The following is a 20,598-nucleotide window of genomic DNA, read 5'->3' as shown; positions in this document are numbered from 1 at the left end:
TTGTTTTCGAAACGAACGTTGCGCTCGAGATTCTGTGCATGTACGGAGAACGATCATTGCGATTGTTGGTCGTCCATGTACTTAGCTTCCGTGATTTAGTCCTTTTTTTTTCTTTTTTTCTTTGATTTGCGATTAGTGAATCTCGAGCCTAGATTTAAGTTTCAGCGGGCATTGCGCCCGAAGGAGGAAGACCGAAGAGGCCTCGACAAACGGTCACGAAGAGGGGCTGCAACGAATGGTTTCTCATTTTTTGGTTCTTGTTTGGATCCAAAGAATGGGAAGTCATTGTTACTACTTTGTCACTGTGTCTCGTTTTAGTAATACGTAGTATATGTTGTTGTATCTGGCCAATTTGCATGCTGGCCCATCGTTCATCCAGTCATCATGGGCAAATCGCGGTTTTGCATTAGTGTTGCGATTGAATAAATTACGGGTTGAATTAGAGTTGCGAAATAATTTTGCGGTTTTTTTTTAATGTTACGAAAAACTAATTGCGGATTGAGTTAGTGTTGCGTTAAAATAAAAATCGCGTTTGTTATAATTAGGATTGCAAATTAAATATTGTGTTTTTTATTAAATATAAATTATTATAATTTCTAATAGAGTAATATTAAAATTAATATCATTTGCTATTAAATTCTTTATCTTTAATTATAATTTTTTAGTCATAAAGAAATAGTAATTTTTAAAAATTTTTTTTAAATTAATGTTACAAATTGTTGCACCGCGATTGTTTGTGTTATTTTTCAATTAGTGTTGCGTTTGAAAATAATCGCGTTTGCTAAAGTAGTGTTGCGAATATTAAATGCCCAACTTTCCACGAAAATTGTGGAAGCTTTTGTTCCTGAATCATCTGGTGTAGCAAAAAATGCTACATGGATGACTGTACAACGATAGCAGTCATTAAGAAGAGACTGCATTGGATTACGCTATTAGTGTTGCGTCTATTGAAATTTGAGTGCATAGAGTAATATTTATTATTAGTGTTGCGTATAATTAATTGTTTTCGTGAATTTTTAATTTTTTTATATATATATATATTTTTTTTTGTTTCTTGCTATTTATAAGTTGTATTGTAAATATTGAAGCACTCATCGCGTTTGATTTTAAAAATTTTTATTTTAAAAAATAGTTTATTAGTGTTACGATAAAAATGGATATTCCACTCACGGTTTGCTCGGTTTCATATTGAGTGGAAAATATTTGTATTTTAGTGGCCCCTCTGGCTGCTATTTTTTTTTTTCAGCTTACTGTTGGTTATAGAAAATACTGCTATACATTTTTCTTTAGTAATATTATCAGATTTTTTAAAATATAGATTATTTTAACTTTTTAGCAATAAAATAAAATTTTATAAATGAATTTTATTTGTATAAATCAAAATTCATGATTATTATCTGTTTTTAATAAAAAATTTTTAATAAAAAATTTTACGAGAAAATTTTAAATTTCTCAGAGTTAAAAAATAAAATAATTTCAATCTTTTTTTTCCATCTTAATATTAAAAAAAAAATTTTGAATCATTTTTCAAAATCTCGTAAATATTGCTCATTTTTTAAATAATCAAAAAAATTATTCATTATTTTTTAAATTTTAAAAATAATAGTTTTTTATTTAATAAATAAAATTTGTAAATATTATATATATATATATATATATATATATAACAATTTTTTTCAGAATTTTGTTTTAATTATTAATTATTAGCTAATAATTATTACTATTAATCCATTATATAAATTTGTTTCAGATATGTTTATTCATAGAAAGCATCAATTGGGTATATATTTATTATAATATTAAATTTTTTTTAATTACTTTTTTAATTCGCTAAATAAATTTGTTTCAGATATATTTATTCGCAAACATCAATTAGGTATATATATTTTTCATAATATTCATTTTTTTAAATTATTAATTCAATTAATAAATTTGTTTTAGATATATTTATTCAAAAAGATATATATCTATCAATATTTATTAAAGAGATAATTTTTTTATAATTTATTTAAATAATTTTTTAATCTGTTCTAGAAACTATATTGCAGAATGTGATCAATCGAAGAAGATTATATGATTATATTTTAAAGATTACTCCTTTTCTTTTTTTAATTATATTTAAATTTTTTTGGATGTAGACTCTTCTAAAAAGATCTTTAAATTTTTACATATGGAACAATTTCTTGTGGTTTTGTTTATTTCTGAAATTATTGTGTAATTTATCGAATGAAATACGTATTTCATACAATGTATATTCTATTATTTGCTTTCCTCGATTATATTTAGATTGTTAATTCTTAACTCTAAATAGAGTCTCTATATAATTTTTAATTTTTTCTATAGGTAAGTACCATTAAGTAAATAATACCATTAACTTTCCAAAGAATACCATTAACTTTCCAAAGATAAACATTAAAAATTTAGTTCCTATGTAGGTAGGAATTTGAATTCATCATCAAAATATGGAAATAGGTAGAGTCCCCATACAATTTTTAATTTTTTCTATAGGTAGATAAATAATACCATTAACTTTCCATTAGATAAACATTAAAAATTTAGCTCCTATGTAGGTAGGAATTTGAATTCATTATCAGTTGGAAATAGGTAGAATCCCCATACAATTTTTAACTTTTTCTATAGGTAGGTAAATAATACCTTTCCAATAGATAAACATTAAAAATGTAGCTCCTATATAAGTAGGAATTTGAATTCATCATCAGTTGGAAAGTAGAGTCCCCATACAATTTTTAACTTTTTCTATAGGTAGGCAAATAGTGCTTTCCAATAGATAACCATTAAAAATCTAGCTCCTATATAGGTAGGAATTTGAATTTATTATCAATTGGAAATAGGTAAATTTAAAAATTTTTTTATAGGTAGGCAAATAGTACCATTAGTTTTCCGATAAATAAAAATTAAAAAGCTCCTATGTAAGTAGGAATTTGAATTCATCAATTGGAAATAAGGTTTCCTATCTATTTAATATAAATTTTTAATTTTTTTTTATAAATAGGCAAATAGTACCATTAATTTTTCAAAAGATAAGTATTAAAAATTTAACTTTATATAAATAGAAATTCATCAATTGGGAATTAGTTATAAATATTTCATAAAATCTTACTAATTTTGTATTGTTATTTGTTTCAGAGATCAGATGGAATGAATGTGAAATTAAACACCAATCGAAGAAAACTTGTTCATTATATAATACTTTATAATAATATTTTCCCCTCTCCTTAATTATATTAAGATTTTTATAGATATTCCCTTAAAAAATTAAAAAATTTTTATACAAAATGGTACTATCTATACAAATATCTATTACAAATATTATATTCGTATAATATATAATTCCCCTTTATTTCTCTAAATATTAAAATTTTTTTAGATGTACATACTTAGGTAGCCTTTAGATACTTAAGATAGAGAGGTTAAAAAATTAAATTTATAATCAGAAAGGGTAATTTTAAATTTAAGAATTGATAGATTATTTTTAAGTAAAAATTTTAAGACATAAATAGATTTTAAGGGAAGCTTAAATTGCTGCTTAAAATAGAATGTATTAAGTAAATGCATGCATGTGAAGTAGTAGTAGTAGTAGTAATAGTAGTAGTAGTAGTAGTAATAGTAGTAATAGTAGTAGTAGTTGTGGTAATAGTATTAATTAAATATGTATAACTATGTATATGACATATTTTATTTTTTTTTTTTTGTTTTATATTTATTTCTTTTGTAATTATTAATATTTTATCTTTATCATTATATACTAAGTAATAATCTGTAATATGTCTTATATAGAGTTATATCCTTAAATTTAAGATGTAATTTATTTTCAGGTTTAGTTTTTCGCGTCAGTCTTCCTTGGAAATCCTTTTGTTGTTTATTTTGCAAAATGTTAAAAAACGAATATTTTGCAAACGTACATCAAAAGGAAGATTTATTATTGATATTAAATAAATTTTTGCGTTAAAGGAGGGTGGATGGGATCGTGGATAGGGTGGGTCTCTATTCGCAGCCTTCCTCCACGCGGTGAGACCTGGGCAATCATCATTATTTGGTATATAATTTATAATCGAATCACAAATATCTGTAATTCAATTATAAATTACATAACAAGTAATATGAGCTAATTGGCTGCAATCGCGATTTAGATTTTATGTAATTATGTAAAAAGAAGATTTAAATTAATATATAATATAGAATATATAGAATATCAATAATATAGAATATCTCATTTATATTGTAATTAGTACATATAACAATTTAATTTTATATTATATATAGTAGTAGATTGATTTACCTGTCGAATGTAAGACTATCTTGTCCGAAATCACATCTGTTGCAACCACTGCATCTTGATGATAAATCAGTTTCTCGATCGGTATCATCGGAGCGAGTTTGATCTTTCCGATGATCGGTCACAATGCTCCACGTTCTATGGATAAGGTAGAGAAGGTAAGGTGATTTGCTTCGTCGGCAAAGTTGCGATCTCGTATTTCCCATTTTGTCAGCTATCGATATTCTTCAACTTAAAGATTCGTATTTCAATTTTTCTTATTCAATTCTTATTCGCGACTATTAATATTATAATTTTTTCATTACCGGAAAAATTTTGACAATCTTTACACATATAAAGTGAAACATAGATGCACTAGATCATCATTTATTTTCTACTTCATTGTTTTTTAAAATTCTCTATGTTCTTACAATTTGACTCGTTCAAAAAAAAATATTAACGATAACATTGCGTGCAAAATATTTTTTGTAATTCTCTTTACTCTCAAGATTTTTCTTCTTATCGATTAGATATCTTGCTCGATACGCCCACATTCCTCGAACAATGAAGAATTTTTCTCGCACGATGTCTCGCCAACATTATCCTATTCCGGCATTGTCTTTGTCTTTGCAAATGTATTCGTATTTGTGTAATTACGGCTGACTCTCTCGAAGGGTGTATCTTTATAAAATAGATGCCTATGCTTGCACTTCTTCTTTTTCTACCGACGAAAAGATTGAAATCTTTCCAATGCGATTTTATTAACATATCTTCTCGTAGAGTAGATAAATTACCTTCTGACTTCAACGCAAGATCGTTTAAGCGATTTTTACGTTTTCATCCTATATTTGTACTAATCACCAGAAGTACGAGTAGGACTTGATTATGTAATATTAACGATGCACATCGACGTGCATCCACCCTCCAAGTACCCGTTGAATTTCAATTTTCATTTAATTAAGATTTCTTCCATTAAAACGAGAACCGCTCGATGCGAACACGTACAATTAAAGTCTCGTTACTGATACCGGTACACGTGTCCTTGCTACGTTTCACGCGACATATTATCCTTGTGTCGTTAACGTGATTAGTGTCACTGTAACCGGTGACTCGACTATTCCCACACTTGTTCGTCGTGCACTGCCATCATGTACGGCCCCTGTTCGCGCACTCGAAAAGAACAAGTTCCTTCGAAACGCGTCCTGTCGCGACCATCCATTCATCTTCTTGTGTGGCACATTAGAGATCTTTCATCGTGCAAATTTTCTCGCAATATAACGGCGTCCCAATGCGAATTTCGAATGATTCACGCGCCGTGCCGCGCGAATCGAATCGACACCATCGTTTTATTGCTCCACAGCAATTTGTCGCGATAAGAATCTAATGAACGCTCGGACGAATCAATTTGTTTATGTTTGAATGATAAACGTTATGCTGGGCTGTGAAAAACAGAAATTGATTAATCGATGAATACGTGGAGTGGAATGTTCATCCGCGAATTTTTACAAAAAGTCAATCAAACGATACGGATAAAGAACCTACTGATCCACTGACACGCGAAAAATCGTCGAAACCGTTATTATGTTACGTTACGAGTTCAAAACAAGGAGAACATTTTTCTTCCGTTTAAGGCAATTTCTTGCACTCTTTCTTTCCTGAAACACAGTTAGTCGTAGCACTGCGCCAGATCTGTTTTCTCTTAAATCGTTTTCCAAAACTGTAACGATTTCGCGTTTCTCGCAGATATTCCTTCTTCGATCAAGCTTCAAAATAAATTCACGGTCTAACGATCGCCTAGTGGTATGCTGGTCACAATGTCTACCATTACAACGAACGAACACAAACAATCTCGTTTAACCATAATATCTGCACAATTCAATCGCTCAAACGGTCTCGCATGAGATCCTCGCCGATGCGTGTCGCCGTTTTAATTACACTGGATTTCTCTCCGCGAACATGGTGCAAAATTGTGGCAATTCGATTCGAAGATCGAGTGAAACTCGACGAGCAGAGTTCAGGGACCGTTCCGATAGCTTCCTGTCCGTACGATAGATTCACATTTCACTTTCTTCGATGTCCATGTCACGCGTCACTGGTGTCGACGTTTCTACAACGCTCAATGTTTTCAACAACGTTCGATCGCATTCCTCCTTTCACGAGCCAAGCATCGACGAATTATTTAGCCGCGCGCGATAATTCATCCCTAGGTTGGAAATTCCTCGGTGTACGCGAACCCCATGGGTGTATCGAAAGGTCGATAAAAATACGTGCAGAGGAAAGGCTGGAGAGGCATTCACCGGGCGGGTTTCAACAGCCGACTGCCAACTCGTGAATGCCCCGAGGTGCACGTGTGAGCATCGCCTCTCTCCGACCAACCTCTTCTATATCCCGCCTCGCGGTCGCCACCGATGTCCAGAAGGATTCATGGATCGTGTGTGGGTCAAGCCACGACCTACGTCGCACCGGTGCACTCTAGGTCACGCCGAATACTAGCGAACGGAGGGGGGAAGAGGATCGATTCACTGGGTCAGTTTCGATAACCCATCAACCAAACCCCTTTTGCTATAATGGAACGAGCGATTTTTGAACAGAACTGTATTTAACATTTTTTTTTTTTAGAGAAATTCTACTTAAATTCCTCTAAATAGGAATTTTGGATAGTTTAAAGATAGTGTTTAAACTGTTTAAACACTACGTTTCGGTAATGTTCGTTATATTTTTTTAAACTGCAGTAATTAATGTGAAACCTTGAATATGTCGATAAAGAATATCTCGACTCGATTTACATTAGAATAAGTTTTAAAAATTTTCATAATAAATTTTCACAACAACGATACATGTCATATTTTTCGAATTGTATATCTTTATTAATTTTGAAAGATCGAATCTAAGAAACCTTGAAATTATTATTCCTTGAGAAAAATGTTAAGAGCTAATGTTGATTTTACGCAACTTTTACGCATTACTTCACCGCATAATCTTGAATGGGTTAATAGACCAGATCGTGGGATCTTTTAAAATTACTCGATAGAAACTTCTCTGGATCTTGATAAAGATCGATACGCGTGTTAAGATCGAGATAAACGATAAGATAAATTATCGGTTGATTTTGACCGTGACGCGAGTCAGGACGACCAACTAATAATTTTCATTCCACGAAAAGGAATAAGATAAATGAGAAAGATGAAACACGGATCTCGTAACTCGTTTGCTCGTTGCATTCTGAGAGAAAGTAAATTGTTGTTCGTAAATTTGCCGAATGATTGGTAAAGGATGCCGCGTTCATATATATTTAGTTTCCTCGATTTACAGGTATCGTCTTGATTGGCCGGCGCATCGAGGTAAAAGGTGAAATACCAAGCCAACTCTTCTTCTTCTTCTTCTTCTTCTTCTTCGAGCAACGCTAATAAGACGGCTCGCAAAATAGATACTTCCTTCGCGCGTAATTCGCATCCTGCGAGCAAGTCGGATGGATTCGGTTCGGTTTTAACACAAGAGAGAGAGATTATTCCACGATCTTTGTGGCGAATTTAACGAAAAAGTTGCGAGACGCGTTTATTAGCTTCGAAGATAAAGATGAAATCCGTTAGACCAGTTGTTTGATTTTACTATAATTCTTCAACGAAAGATAATCAAATACCGGTACGAAATAGAATTCTGCAAGAAGCATGATTTTCTTGACTGAAAATGCGACTGCGCTGTAACAAGCACGCGAGAAGACCTCTTTAATCAACGAAGCAGGAAAACCTCGAAGAAAAACGTTATTTTCACTGAGAGATTTATTATTTGTAGCAACCGTCTCATTCGTCAGCATTTTTCGCGATGTCAGACGCGAATAAACGCGATAAAATACATAATTTAATTCGAGACGAGTGTTTCTTCTCTTTTATATTGTAAATTTGAATAACTTCATCTTTCATCGTTCATCTTGAAACGTACGGTTTGATTTTGATCGAGACTTTTCAATCTCGCCATCGATAATATAATCCCCCATTCGAACCGTTGCAATAAGGAACGAAGAATAACAAGAAACCGATAATTTACGATAATTGCACTGCCGTATTACGTAATTAGAGATTATAAAAAGTTATCGAAATATGAAGCAATGGATGAGGTTATTGACTATGGTCGCGGATCGAGTTTTGTATTTGACGAGTATTAATAGCCAATGCGTATGTATCTCGTAGCGGGATTAACAGGTTTAGAGTTTTATTATATTCGAATACGGTAAAACGCTAACGTGGAAAAATTAATTTAGGAAGATAATATTATCTTCGGATCGAATAGATGAAATGGGAAGAACATTGCGCGTCTTGTTGGTCAAAATGGATTAGTCCGTTCGGTACACACGATAAGTGATTGCACTCGTATATCATTCGGTGAAAAGAAACCGTAGCCGCTTCCGGCTTCTTGTGCAATGTCGGGAACAAGAAAACGTTATGAATGTACTAATGAGATGAATCTCGCAATTATTATATCGCATATAGCGATACGATTCATAAAGTTACCAAATAGTAAATGCTTGTTTTCTTTCTTTCGTACCTTATCATCCATCGTTTTTCCAACAATTATTCCAAATCTGATCCTAATTATAGATTAAAGCGGTCGGATTTTTCAACTCTGTTACATTGGTAACAAGGTGGAACCGGAGCTCCTGTTTATTTATATGATCTACTTAAGAATAATTTAAGAATAATTAAATTTCAAATAGCTTCGTTCCTTCCTACTTCGATTGTATACGATGCACGATCAGATTTACGCACTCTTACTTACTACGTGCTATTTTTACGACACAATTTATCTCGGTTTATCTTTATTTTCGTTTCTCGGTTTGCTTCGAAATTTATCGAAGCGCAACACTCAAGGCAAAACTTCATTTTCATTCCATATAATCGTAACCTTTGCGTATTTTCGTATCGTGAATGAAAGCTCGTTCCTTTCACGCGAGGCAGTGACCTTTCTCGATGCGGGGAATCGTCGTCTCCGTAGGAAGCGTAAAACATGGCTGCTGTTTAATCCATGGATCAGGATGGATCCAACGTGTACGGCGATTCTACTGGGTCAGATTCACGCTTGACCTGGGCTGAACGGATACTTGTAACCATGTATCAAGCGGCAAGAACATCGCCTCCTTCCGGATGCTTGCGCAATGTAGGGAACAAGGAAGCGGAGAAAGAAATGATAATTATTACACGGTAGTAGCGGATCGTGGTCGAGCGAGAAAATCATTCGAGCCGAAATTAAATCGAAGCTTTTGCTTTCGAATCGTCGGGTGTATGTGTTAGCTTCTGTGTTAAAATGATCGAGGGAAGGGAAGGGAGAAGGGATCATCGTTGTTTTGCAACGTTCTCAGATGGGATCGATAGCCTTTCACGTCGATCGCTTCGCGCCACGATCGATTATAAACGTTTCGCCGTGGTTCATTTGTGTGGAGTCTACGCGAGTTTCTTCTCCACGATTTACCTTGAGCGTTTTCAAAATTATCACGTGATGAATATCGTGAATAAGAATCCAAAGATTACAAGGTTTTATACCGGAAGCATAGTGAATCGACACCATAAAAAGATATTGTTCGAAAATTACAGTGAAACGGGGAAAGACTTAGCCGAATGGGCGTTCCTGGCGAGCTTACGTAAAATGAAGATACGATTCCGCTTGAAGAGCGTATGCGCAAAAAAGGATACGTAAAGCGTACTATAATATCTATAATACCCGTGTGATCGTGGTTTGGCGGAGCGTATACGTATGTAGACAGCATATGGGGAGATCGTGGTTGAGAATTACGTAAGCTTCCATGAGAGAAAGAACTGTCCGCTAGAAAGCATGTCAATGTAGCAATCAAACTGTTTTTATATAGTTTTCTAATATCTTGTCTTGTTCCACGTAATTCATTTTCCGTCACGCTTCGATTAACCAAGTCGGTATAAAATGTGATTTTCGTTCGATAAAATGTCGATACGAGATATAAAATTATTCGAAAAACCGATCGGAAATATAAATTTTCCACCTTTGTTGTTCGACCTAGATTTTCTTTTTACCAGAATGTCGGAAGAAAAGAGAACGCGGTGAATGCGTTGCCCTTCGCCGAAGGCAGCGAATTAAACAGAGAGTTAAAAAGTTGACGGAGCAGGATCACCGTTAAGTGGAACAACAACAAGGTGTCGCCCAGTAAATCGTTTTGCCGACTAACCTATAAATTTCGCATACATTTATTCCAATTTTCATAAATGAACGGTATCACTTTGTCGTTATCGACATATGTGCGTCATTATAAAGATATGTATCATAAAGATATTAATAATTCGAATATCCAAGTATTTTAAACTTTCGTAAAGATATTAAATAAACTTTAATACTCTTTAATAGATACATGAATCACGTCATGGTTTTCTTAATATTTTTACGGCATTTTTTTTTTTTTTTTATTATAACTAATGAGCATTAATTATTATTCAAAAATACGTAAATGTATTATCGAAAGACGTAAATAAAGTAATTAGAGAAGACTCATTACTCAAAAAACAGACACGTGAATTTTTATATTTTAAAAAAAAAACTTTTCACGTCAATTCTTTTAACCTTCGTAAAATTCTAAAATCTAGATAAAAAAAAAATAAGGAAGAAAAAAATTAGTAGGTTAACTGTTTTACATTGAGACTATATAATCATATAGTATTAAAAGAAATATAAAGATAATTAATGTATAATTAAAACATTAGACACGAATTTAAACATATCGAATATTCGATCTCCGATATCTTTCCTCGAATGTCGAAGTTCAAGTTAAGAAGAATACAGTAGCAAGAGATCGAATAACGCTCGAATAACGTAGTGATTGAAGATGGTATCGCTAGAGAGAGGTGATAAAACACGTTTTCCCAATAAGTACCGACAGACGCAATTACGGTTATCTACAGTTAAGGTCAGAGAAAAAAGGAGTTCAGGTCTCGACGGTCTAGTTTACTATGTTGGATCGGTGCACGAATGTATCTCTGAACTCGTTCGCTTAGAAAGACTTATCTGTTGTATACGGCATTAATGGTCGAGCCTACGCCCATCCTAGACGGTATTATATACCGTTATATTATTTATAACGAGGAAACATATTTTGCCTACGCTTATGCGCCTTCCCATACTCTATAGCTACATTTTTCACGCTTCCTTCGTTTGCTATAACGATACGATCATGTTTTCATTTGAGTGTTAATTAGAGCTGGGATTCAGTTGATTCGAAATTATTATAACGCAAAATAAATGGTTGTACCGATTAATTTATCAAGTTGTAACTCGTTAAATATTTTTGAATACTCCCGCTGCTTAATTGTAGAAATTCATTTTATCGACATCCATGAAAATGCTTTTTTGTATATGCTTCATTTTAATAAGTTTCCGACCAATTTTCTTATTATTCTTATTTTGCAATTAAAAAAGAAAATTAAACCTTATAAGCTAAGATTTTCTGTTCTTTTATCAAAGATTCTTTACGTTATGTTTTTCTGTTTCTGTAATTATATAGATCGTGTTTCCGTTTTCAATCTTCTAATTTCTTCATCTTGTGCGTTCAATTTTTTATTATTTATTTTTTTATTATAATCATTATGATTGAACTTGTTTATTATATCAATTAAACTTTGCATTAAAGTTTGCAATGGTATGCACGAATAAAAAGGAAATTCGAATCGAATACCATAGATAATTTTTTACTTTGTAACTTCGTTACTGATTGGAATTAAGTTCGATAGTTCATAACGTTCGCCGTAAGATGGCTCTAATCGCGTTCAGAGAGTATGTGTGGGTATTTCAGCTGATGGCTTTGTATGTAGTCAAGATGGCTTCCGCGGAACAAGTCGGTCTGAACAAAACTTGGGAATTATCACTTTACGAACTTCATCGTACTCCTCAGGATGCAATTACTGACAATACAGAGATTGCGGTTAGTCCTCGAAGTTTACACAGTGAACTTATGTGTCCGATTTGTTTGGATATGCTTAAAAAAACTATGACTACCAAAGAGTGCTTACATCGGTTCTGTTCCGATTGTATCATCACAGCACTTAGAAGCGGTAATAAGGTATGTGTTTCTTCTGAAATTATTCTGATAATAATTAGTTATTATGTACTTTCATGGCACAGTGTTTCTAAAAGTTTCTTAATCCATTAAAAATCAGTTGCTGACACTTGGTCAGTATCCTGTCATTGTTTCTTTTTTCATTTTACTATATATCGTACTTTTACGTAAACACAACTTTGTATTTTTGTATATAGATATCGATAGTAATTTTAAGAATCAAAGATTAAAGTAATTTCTTGTAAAAGAAGGAAATTCGATTGTAGTTACATTTGGTTCTGTCAGATACTATAATTTTAGCGCGCTTTTTGAAATGCGTCGTAAATGATGCTCTATGTTGCTTTGTGATGTTTTTTTTTTATCATTTCTATAATTCGAGTTGAAGAAGTTGAATATTATAATAATTATTGATGGATTTAGATTTATTTTTTATCCAATGTTGGAATAATTTGTATTCTTTGACTATGTGAGTGTTAATAAATTATTATTTTAAAATACTTAATGAACATATATTTGTTCATATGTTTTATCTTTAGATATGAACTTTTTAGTGTAGATTTGGATTTTATCATAGATTTTATAATTGCCATTGAATTCAAGTACGAATAGAGGTTAGAATAATTTTGAAAAATATGTAAATCATTAAAAATTCTGTTCGTAGGAATGTCCAACATGCAGAAAAAAATTGGTCTCTAAAAGGTCTTTAAGACCAGATCCTAATTTTGATCTATTGATTTCTAAGATATATCCTAGCCGTGATGAATATGAGGCTCATCAAGAGAGAGTATTGGCAAAATTGAACAAATCACATTCACAGGCTGCATTGGTAAATTCTATTACAGAGGGAATCAAATTACAAAGCCAAAATCGTTCTCAGAGATCCAGAAAAAATGCCAATGAATCAGAGAATGCTAGTAACGCAACATCTTACAATAATTCTCAAAATGCCAGTGCACCGGCTACACCAAATGCTACGAATGCTGCGAATCAAAGCGATTCTTCTCAAAGTACAACAGGACCTTTAAATAATAGCAGTGGAGGTTATTTAAAAAATTTTATTGATATTTTATTAACTTTATTGTTCCTGTTAATGAATAAATTTAACAGATGGATTTTATACGAGTAAAATAATCAATTTCAGGTACAACTTCTAGGAATTCTACTACACCATCGCCAAATCCTGCAAATCAAATTCCAAAACCACCAAAACGACAGAAAAGTTTACAAAATTCTGAAAATGATTCGTCTAGTGCAGAAGCTGAAACCGGTGGTGGTGATTCTATGGTAGATACAGAGGGTGAAGGTCCTAGTGAGCCTTTAATGTTAAACGAGATTGAACTTGTTTTTAAACCACATCCCACGGAGATGGCCGGGGATAATTCACTTATAAAAGCGTTGAAAGAAAATAGTATTCGATATATCAAAACAACAGCTAACGCGACAGGTGAATGTTTTACACAATTGTAAATTTAAGCGGAATATTCAAAGTGAACGATAATAATTGTTAATTTTTGTAGTTGATCATCTGAGCAAGTACCTGGCTATGCGGCTAACATTGGATTTGGATACAGAATTATCGGAATCAGACAGGCTACTTAATTTTTGTATTTATATAGCACCTTCTCCTGGTCAATTAGTAGTTTTAAGTGGATCTCAAACTTTAAGACAAGTCAATGATAAATTCTGGCGCGTAAATCGACCCCTGGAAATGTATTATTCCTGGAAAAAGACCTAGGGAAGGCCTCGGAAGTACCAGTCTGATGGGAGCTAGTCGCGTTAAGCTCCAAAAAATATATAAAAAAATATAAAAAAATTTTTATTATGTGGAGTACAGAAACGCGCATTGTTATATCAAGATAGACCGATATATTTTACTGTACTTCAATAGCCTTGGATTATGTTCAAGGATCGAGAAAGATAGAAAAGAGGAAATTCCTCTCGTACTAGTGGACAGTGGTGCAATTTTTCTCTTCATGGGAGTGGTTGCTCGTTTGTTTTCTCTGAAGAGGGCAGTAGAAGAACGAATAGATTTTTAATTGAAGCTTTGTACAGCGATTTATTCTAAATGCAACAGAGTTCAATCTCGGATACAAACTGCCATTCACCAGATTGTATTGGATCATGAATAGATCAAGAGATTTTTGTGTCTACAAACCGTGAACAACATATAATATTATCAGATTATATCCTTTTTTCACAGTTGTAAGTTAATCCGGTGCGCCCAGTTACAATATTTCAAGTTTATGGCCTCGATGGTTAAATAACTTATTTAAAATAAGTCTTCGATTCCTTGTGGACCATTCTGTACAGATTCACAAAAAAAGAAAAAAAAATCAAATAAACTAATGTATATATACTATACTTTTTTGTTAAAAAGAGTATTTGTATAATAGAAGAAGAAAAATTCCCTTATAACTAAACTCGAAAATTTTCCTTTCTCATCTTTTTAATGTTCGAACGTCATTGATTTTTCCTTATTTTTTTCAAAGTATTTTTTGATCACAAAAATCTAATTTTCGATCACGTTAAATGTACATGAAAAGCGTCTTTGGCTTAGTAGACGGAATAATCGATAAGTGCCGACCCCATCCTGCGCCCTCTTGCATTTCCACTGAACCGAAAACAATGCGAACACTCCAAGTCGGGTAATGCCACCCTCTTTACTAAACGGGAAACCACGTCGTTCGTTGGCCTTATGATATCGAATTCCATTCTTTTTGTATTAACTATAATTCCATCATTAGTCGTTTGACATTTTCAATCTTTTTTCCTTTTCATCGAACGAAAACATAAATAATATTTAATTTTTGAAAAAAATAGACTTATTCCATTTTTTTTTTTTTTTGATGGATATTTATAAGATCGACTAATGAATATTTATTGACATTGTAATGTTGCATAAGAAAACGTATTAGAATCAGAAAAGATCAGAATAGACGGAAATGAAGTACATAGAATATCCGGTAATTCGTCACCTAATACAAGTTTCTCGTCTTTTCCAAGATCTTTTCATCATTAATTAATGAATTCATGACAGAATTATATCCATTGTAATTTTGTATATAATTACAGGATGTGCAACCGAATAATAACGAAGGTTTCTAATTAACGTAAATGAATCAAGATGAATTCTCCAAATCGCGATATATGCCTCGTAATAAATAGAATGGTTAATAGTGAAATACTAATTAACAGCCTATTTCTGCGCATTCAGAAAAATCTGAATACTCGTAACGAGGAACAACATTACAAAACCTCTTCTGATCGAATCAAACCGAAAGTTCTATTTTATATCCTAATTGCATTTCTTAATAAGTATACAGGAAATTCTATTTCTGCAATTAATATTTAATCGTTTATTTTTCAGATGTTCATAAAACCGCTTCAGTGCTGATGCGGCAAAGTTGGTTTATTCGGTTTCTCATTCAAAGAAATTTCACTACTTTCCTTCGAATCCGTGTCCTTCGCCTCGGTAAGAGAAGACGATTTATTCGACAACAAGTGCATCGACGATTTTTCTCTTTTCAGTATATCGTTCATGTCGTCGTCATTTTCACCATACTCCATTTGCTCGTCTTCGCTCCATTCTTCCAACGAACTTTTCTCCGGAGATTCATCCTCGAAGATATTTCTCGCTTTTCCTTCCATGTTATCAAGTTTCTCTTTTAAAAGTTTGTAAATCTCGTCCGAAGCGAATCTAAAAATTCATCAGTCCATTAGAGGGATTAGGGGATCCTACAGGGATTTCTCGTTCAATCCTATTATTTGTTATCTGGCCGGATGGATGTCCGCGTTATTCATTCTTAATGGAGAAATTCTCTCATTATCGCGCTCTCCAGAGTCTATCCCATTTTCCAGTAACGCGTGCAATCCCTCTGGTAACGGGAATAGATCGAATGACGTAACCAAGTGAAGGAATACTAACGGTATTTTATAAGGTTCCTTGTACCAGAGCGGGAATCCCGTGGGATTGTATCTCCCGTCTGGAATCGAATTCTCGGTTGGCAGAGAATGCAGTTTGAAATGCGCCGGTTCGACCGTCTCCTCCAATAAGGCTGACACTTGTCGCGCATAGTCCTCCGTACCAGCTGTTCGTTCCAGTCTGGGAATTAATTGGAATACGATTTTCTTATGCTTCCCTTTATCCGACATACACAACTGTTCATCGGTATCCAGACACTTTGTTCGATTCGAAGAAAAGGTAATATATATTTGTTTATCGTAGTGTAATATTTTTATATTCGATCATTGTACTGGAAACAAGTGTTCCAATTTATACGAAAAATTTTAATTTCAATTTTTTTTTTTTTTTTTTGACTCATACATAAATAAGATTTCAATTTAATTAATGAATCTAGAAATAACAGTTATTATCTTCTTAAGAAATCAGCAAACTATAAATTTGAAGTATTTATTAACATACTTATCATAATTAAGTACACGATTCGACGATATATTTGTCAGTTTTGAATATTATCGGTATATTAATTAATACCAACAATTCATAACTATTTACAAGCATTTTCTTTATATTATTAAAAATTTTTCGAAATTATAATAAATTATTTCTGTCAAGTTTAATAAGTATGAAATTCAATTTTCTCGTTCCATATTACTTTCGTGAAATTAATTTTATCGCCTTAATAATAATCATAAAAAAAAAGAAAAAGAAGTAATTATCACAAAAAAATTATTGGACCAATGAACAAATCCAGTTATTCGAATTGCATTCTGTGCAAAAAATAATTAAGTGTCTGGATACTTTTAAACGATAATGTATTTCAAGTATTTAATTCGTTTACTTCTGGACCATTTGCCTAGTGAATTCCAATCTCGGTATCGATTTGTACGATAAATTAATAGAATCCATGGAATTCTTCACTTTAGTCGTTCGTGGTTTATTCACGTTTCCTTCGACGCCATAAAAACTTCCAAAGTGTACCGCCGTGTCGTTAGGAAGATTCGACATCAACCTCACGTCCTTGGAACCTTTCTTCTTCTCGGTCTCCTTCGATTCTTTCGATTCCTTCAATTCCTTGCTTTCCTTCATTTCCTTGGTTTCCTTCATTTCCTTGGTTTCCTTGATTTCCTTGGTTTCCTTGGTTTCCTTGGATTCTTTGTTGTCCCCATTGTTCGACGATATTTTCAAAGAGTCGGATTTTTGCTCCCTCCCTACGTACCTTGGAAAAGATAATGGTTGCGTGTTAAAATAACGACGGTTCGATGTACAAGATGTCGTTACGCCGGATGCGTGCTCGCGTGTTCTTCACGGACTCGTTTGTTCGTCGTTACGTTCGTTGAGTGCCTCTTACTTTTCTCGAATCGTTTACAAGTCGGTCTTAACCCACTTGCGCTCAAAATTACTCGCGGTACGATATTTAAATAAATCCGAGCTATACGATCAACCTTGCTTTTATATCAAACATGATATAAAAGAGTAAGGGAAGAAAAAAATATAACGAGACGTGGCGATTATTTAGCACGGTAATACAGGTTTGATGGTAATAAGCGTGACTATGGAGGACGAGTACCACGAAATCATATCCAACAAGTACCATTTTTTTTCTCCATGCAGAACGGTAATTTTGTGTAATTAACGTGGAAGATAAGAACGAGACACAAATGGAACGTCTATGGCAGGAACGAGTTGAAACAGACCTGAAAGTACGTCACAAGTACGTCTTCTAATCTACCACTACCGTTTGATCATCCGCGATTGACATACGTACCGTTACGGGAACATTCATTTCCGTTACGTTAGTCGGTGAAACGCACGAGTTAATCAAGTATATTGGTTAATTCATCGTAACAGGCAATTTGCGAGAAATTATAGCGAACACGGAATGGACCGTTGATCGAATAATTAAAAAAAATTTTGCAAGAATCTCGATAATGGTTTTGGCGACATTTTTCTCGAATTGCATGAATTATTCATTATACGAAAGAATTACGAATCGCGTATGCAAGATATATAAGCTAGCTGCCTTCAAATTTATAATTTCCTGATGCGCAGTCAATTTTGTACGTGATGAATTTAAGATGAATCGTGCGGATAGTGTGACGACGGTAAGAAAAATCGATGTCAGCTGCTAGAATTCCCATTTGGGGATCTTCACGCTTCTTGCCATTCACGGTAATTTAATTCGATTGAATACAGGATAAATATTTGAGAAATTTGTCAAATGATTTCGAAAGTATTCGATGTAATTTCCTTCTGTAATTTGTAAATGCGTCATCGCATCTGTTTTTTCAAAAGATAAATTAGTACAAATACATATATATGTTAATTAGAACGATGAAAAAAGTTTTCGCGTTAATAAGAACAAAATCGATTCTCCAACGTAAAATATTTTTATTTCGGGAGGATAAAATTGCAAGAAAATGATTAATTACGCGATTAATTCGAAATTTCTTATCGGTCTAGTTTAGTTTCTAGTTTTATATAAATATTGTTACTCACTTTTGAAACTTGTCGATCAAAGAGGGTGATACGTATAGGTTACTGGAAGCTGTGAATTTTTTTCGACGATGCTTAGGAACCTTTGTCGTCGGTTTCACTTGAGATTTATGATACGACGACATATCGATACGATATATTTTTCTTCGAAATGAATTTATTTCATTAGCCAATTATTACCGTTACTAGTGAAATTTCCCGAACGTTGATATTTCCTTGTTTCTGGTACATGTCATCATTCTACAAATCAACTCTTCGTTCGAGGTAATAATATTTCGAATAGAGAAGCTTCTCGAGGGAGAGGGGGGATACGAAGTCATGGTTACGAGATTAATCCCGGGAAAAACGCGTAGCAGGAACGTTTTAACGGAATTAGATTGGTAGGTGGTACGTTGCAATCGTTTTAATGGGAACTACATCGATAAGGGGGTTATTTTATTTCCACGTCACAAACACCCGTGTACCCGTGACCGCAATTAACCAGAGAACAGTCTCGAATCGGATTCACGATCGATATCGAAGAGATCGTAATTTTATTCTGAATTACGAGGTAAAACTGTTATCTAAGAAGATATTATCGCAAAAGTACAGACGTATCTTTTTACCATTCCGAATATACACGTATATATATATATTCTCGATTCTTTTTTGTCCTCTCCGTCTAATTTATACCCGACTCTTCTTCAACCCGGTTTTTTTCCAGCCGTATCGTAACAAATTATCCGTGAAAAAGAAAGCGAGGGAGTAAGGAAGAGGAGAGAGAGGATCGTATAGGGGCAAATATGTTAATAAGTGTTTCTTTGCGGTTGGGAGCACGCGTCGCTCGGATTCTCGAGACAAAAAGACAGGAGGCGAGATCGTAAAGCACGTTGTCTCGTTTTTATGACGCGTCGAGAAAGCGGCATGGAACGGCGGTTGGTCAGTCTACTAACGAGGGAGGGGAAAGAAAAGAGGCGACGAGGGTGCGGAGAATGGAACGGTTGGACGGAAACCTCGTGTTGTGCGGAGTCGAATGTATCGTGGTTTAAAAAAAAAAGGAAAAAAGAAAAAAAGAAGAGGGGATAGAAACGGGCCCGCTTATTTACGATCGAAAAGAGCGAAGGAACCGGGCTCGATTTCGTGCACGGCGCGAGAAAAGGGAGCAAAACCGCGTCGTCGCCGCGCGATGCATATCTTATGCACGTGCCCATTGGTCCTGACTCGGCTACAAAATTATTTACTGCCGACTGCATCGAGAAATGCTAAATATTTCAAGGGTTCAAAAGGCCTTGCACGAGCCCTCCCTCCTATTCTTACGTAGATTTTTTTCCCCTTCCCCTCCCTTTTCTTGAGATTTCGCCAGAAACAGAATCGAGTTCGATCGTGATTCCTCAGAAGTTTAGCATTTCTTATTGTTGATTCAGGCGAATAACGTTTTTCACCGTGGAAACAGCTATCGTAACTGTTTTTCCTTCGAAGATAAAGCCGAGTTCGAATGAGTCGAGTCGAGATTTCTTTACGTGTTATTTCGTTGATTTGAAATATCCTTTGAATTTTCTACGCCTGTTCTATTAGTCAAGTTATTTGACTTGTCACGTCCCTTGAATCGAAGTAATTTGAAACATTTTGCCAGTGCGAATCTGTTACTTTGCTTTACTTGAATGCAATAACAGTTACCGGGTAATTTAACGTTATTTCCAACTTATTCATAATGGTTCTTTAAACCAAGTTGACGTTTATGACATTCCCGTTCAATATTAAGAAAATTATATTCACATTTTTATACCGTCCTTTCACTGTTAAGCTAATTTAACAAAA

General features: G+C 33.7%; 3 protein-coding genes across 3 annotated transcripts in view; 1 reads left to right on the top strand and 2 right to left on the bottom strand.

Moving 5' to 3' along the window:
• Positions 1-6,813, bottom strand: part of LOC102673014 — a 49,514-nt gene extending 42,701 nt beyond the window's left edge. The window contains 1 exon segment of the mRNA XM_006610912.2: positions 4,301-6,813. Within this exon segment, the coding sequence (XP_006610975.2) occupies positions 4,301-4,503 (203 nt within the window). The 5' untranslated portion in view covers positions 4,504-6,813.
• LOC102672791 (E3 ubiquitin-protein ligase RING1) lies at positions 4,372-14,675 on the top strand. Its single transcript, XM_006610914.2, has 5 exons — positions 4,372-4,455; positions 12,081-12,347; positions 13,006-13,384; positions 13,486-13,788; positions 13,862-14,675. The coding sequence occupies exons 1-5, from the start codon at positions 4,411-4,413 to the stop codon at positions 14,077-14,079; spliced, it is 1,212 nt and encodes a 403-aa protein (XP_006610977.1). The 5' UTR covers positions 4,372-4,410; the 3' UTR covers positions 14,080-14,675.
• A 499-nt stretch (positions 14,676-15,174) lies between these two features.
• LOC102679281 lies at positions 15,175-17,610 on the bottom strand (the record flags this gene model as incomplete). The annotated part of the gene is made up of 3 exons (XM_006611057.2): positions 15,175-16,041; positions 16,270-16,446; positions 17,147-17,610. Coding segments are annotated over 3 exons (954 nt in total), but the record flags the coding sequence as incomplete, so codon positions are not given.
• Positions 17,611-20,598: the final 2,988 nt, after the last annotated feature.

Source organism: Apis dorsata, unplaced genomic scaffold (assembly GCF_000469605.1).
Source record: "Apis dorsata unplaced genomic scaffold, Apis dorsata 1.3 scaffold_82, whole genome shotgun sequence".
Taxonomy (NCBI): Eukaryota; Metazoa; Arthropoda; class Insecta; order Hymenoptera; family Apidae; genus Apis; species Apis dorsata.
The sequence above is the reverse complement of the archived record's forward strand: the minus strand, read 5'-3'. Positions and strand labels throughout refer to the sequence as shown.

Excerpts from the sequence above, each read along its gene's own strand:
- LOC102672791 (XM_006610914.2), top strand. The coding sequence starts at position 4,411 with ATGATCGGTCACAATGCTCCACGTTCTATGGATAAGGTAGAGAAG. Across the intron at positions 4,456-12,080 it reads CTATGGATAAGGTAGAGAAG|CTGATGGCTTTGTATGTAGT; the intron begins GTAAGGTGATTT and ends TGGGTATTTCAG. Across the intron at positions 12,348-13,005 it reads CACTTAGAAGCGGTAATAAG|GAATGTCCAACATGCAGAAA; the intron begins GTATGTGTTTCT and ends TTCTGTTCGTAG.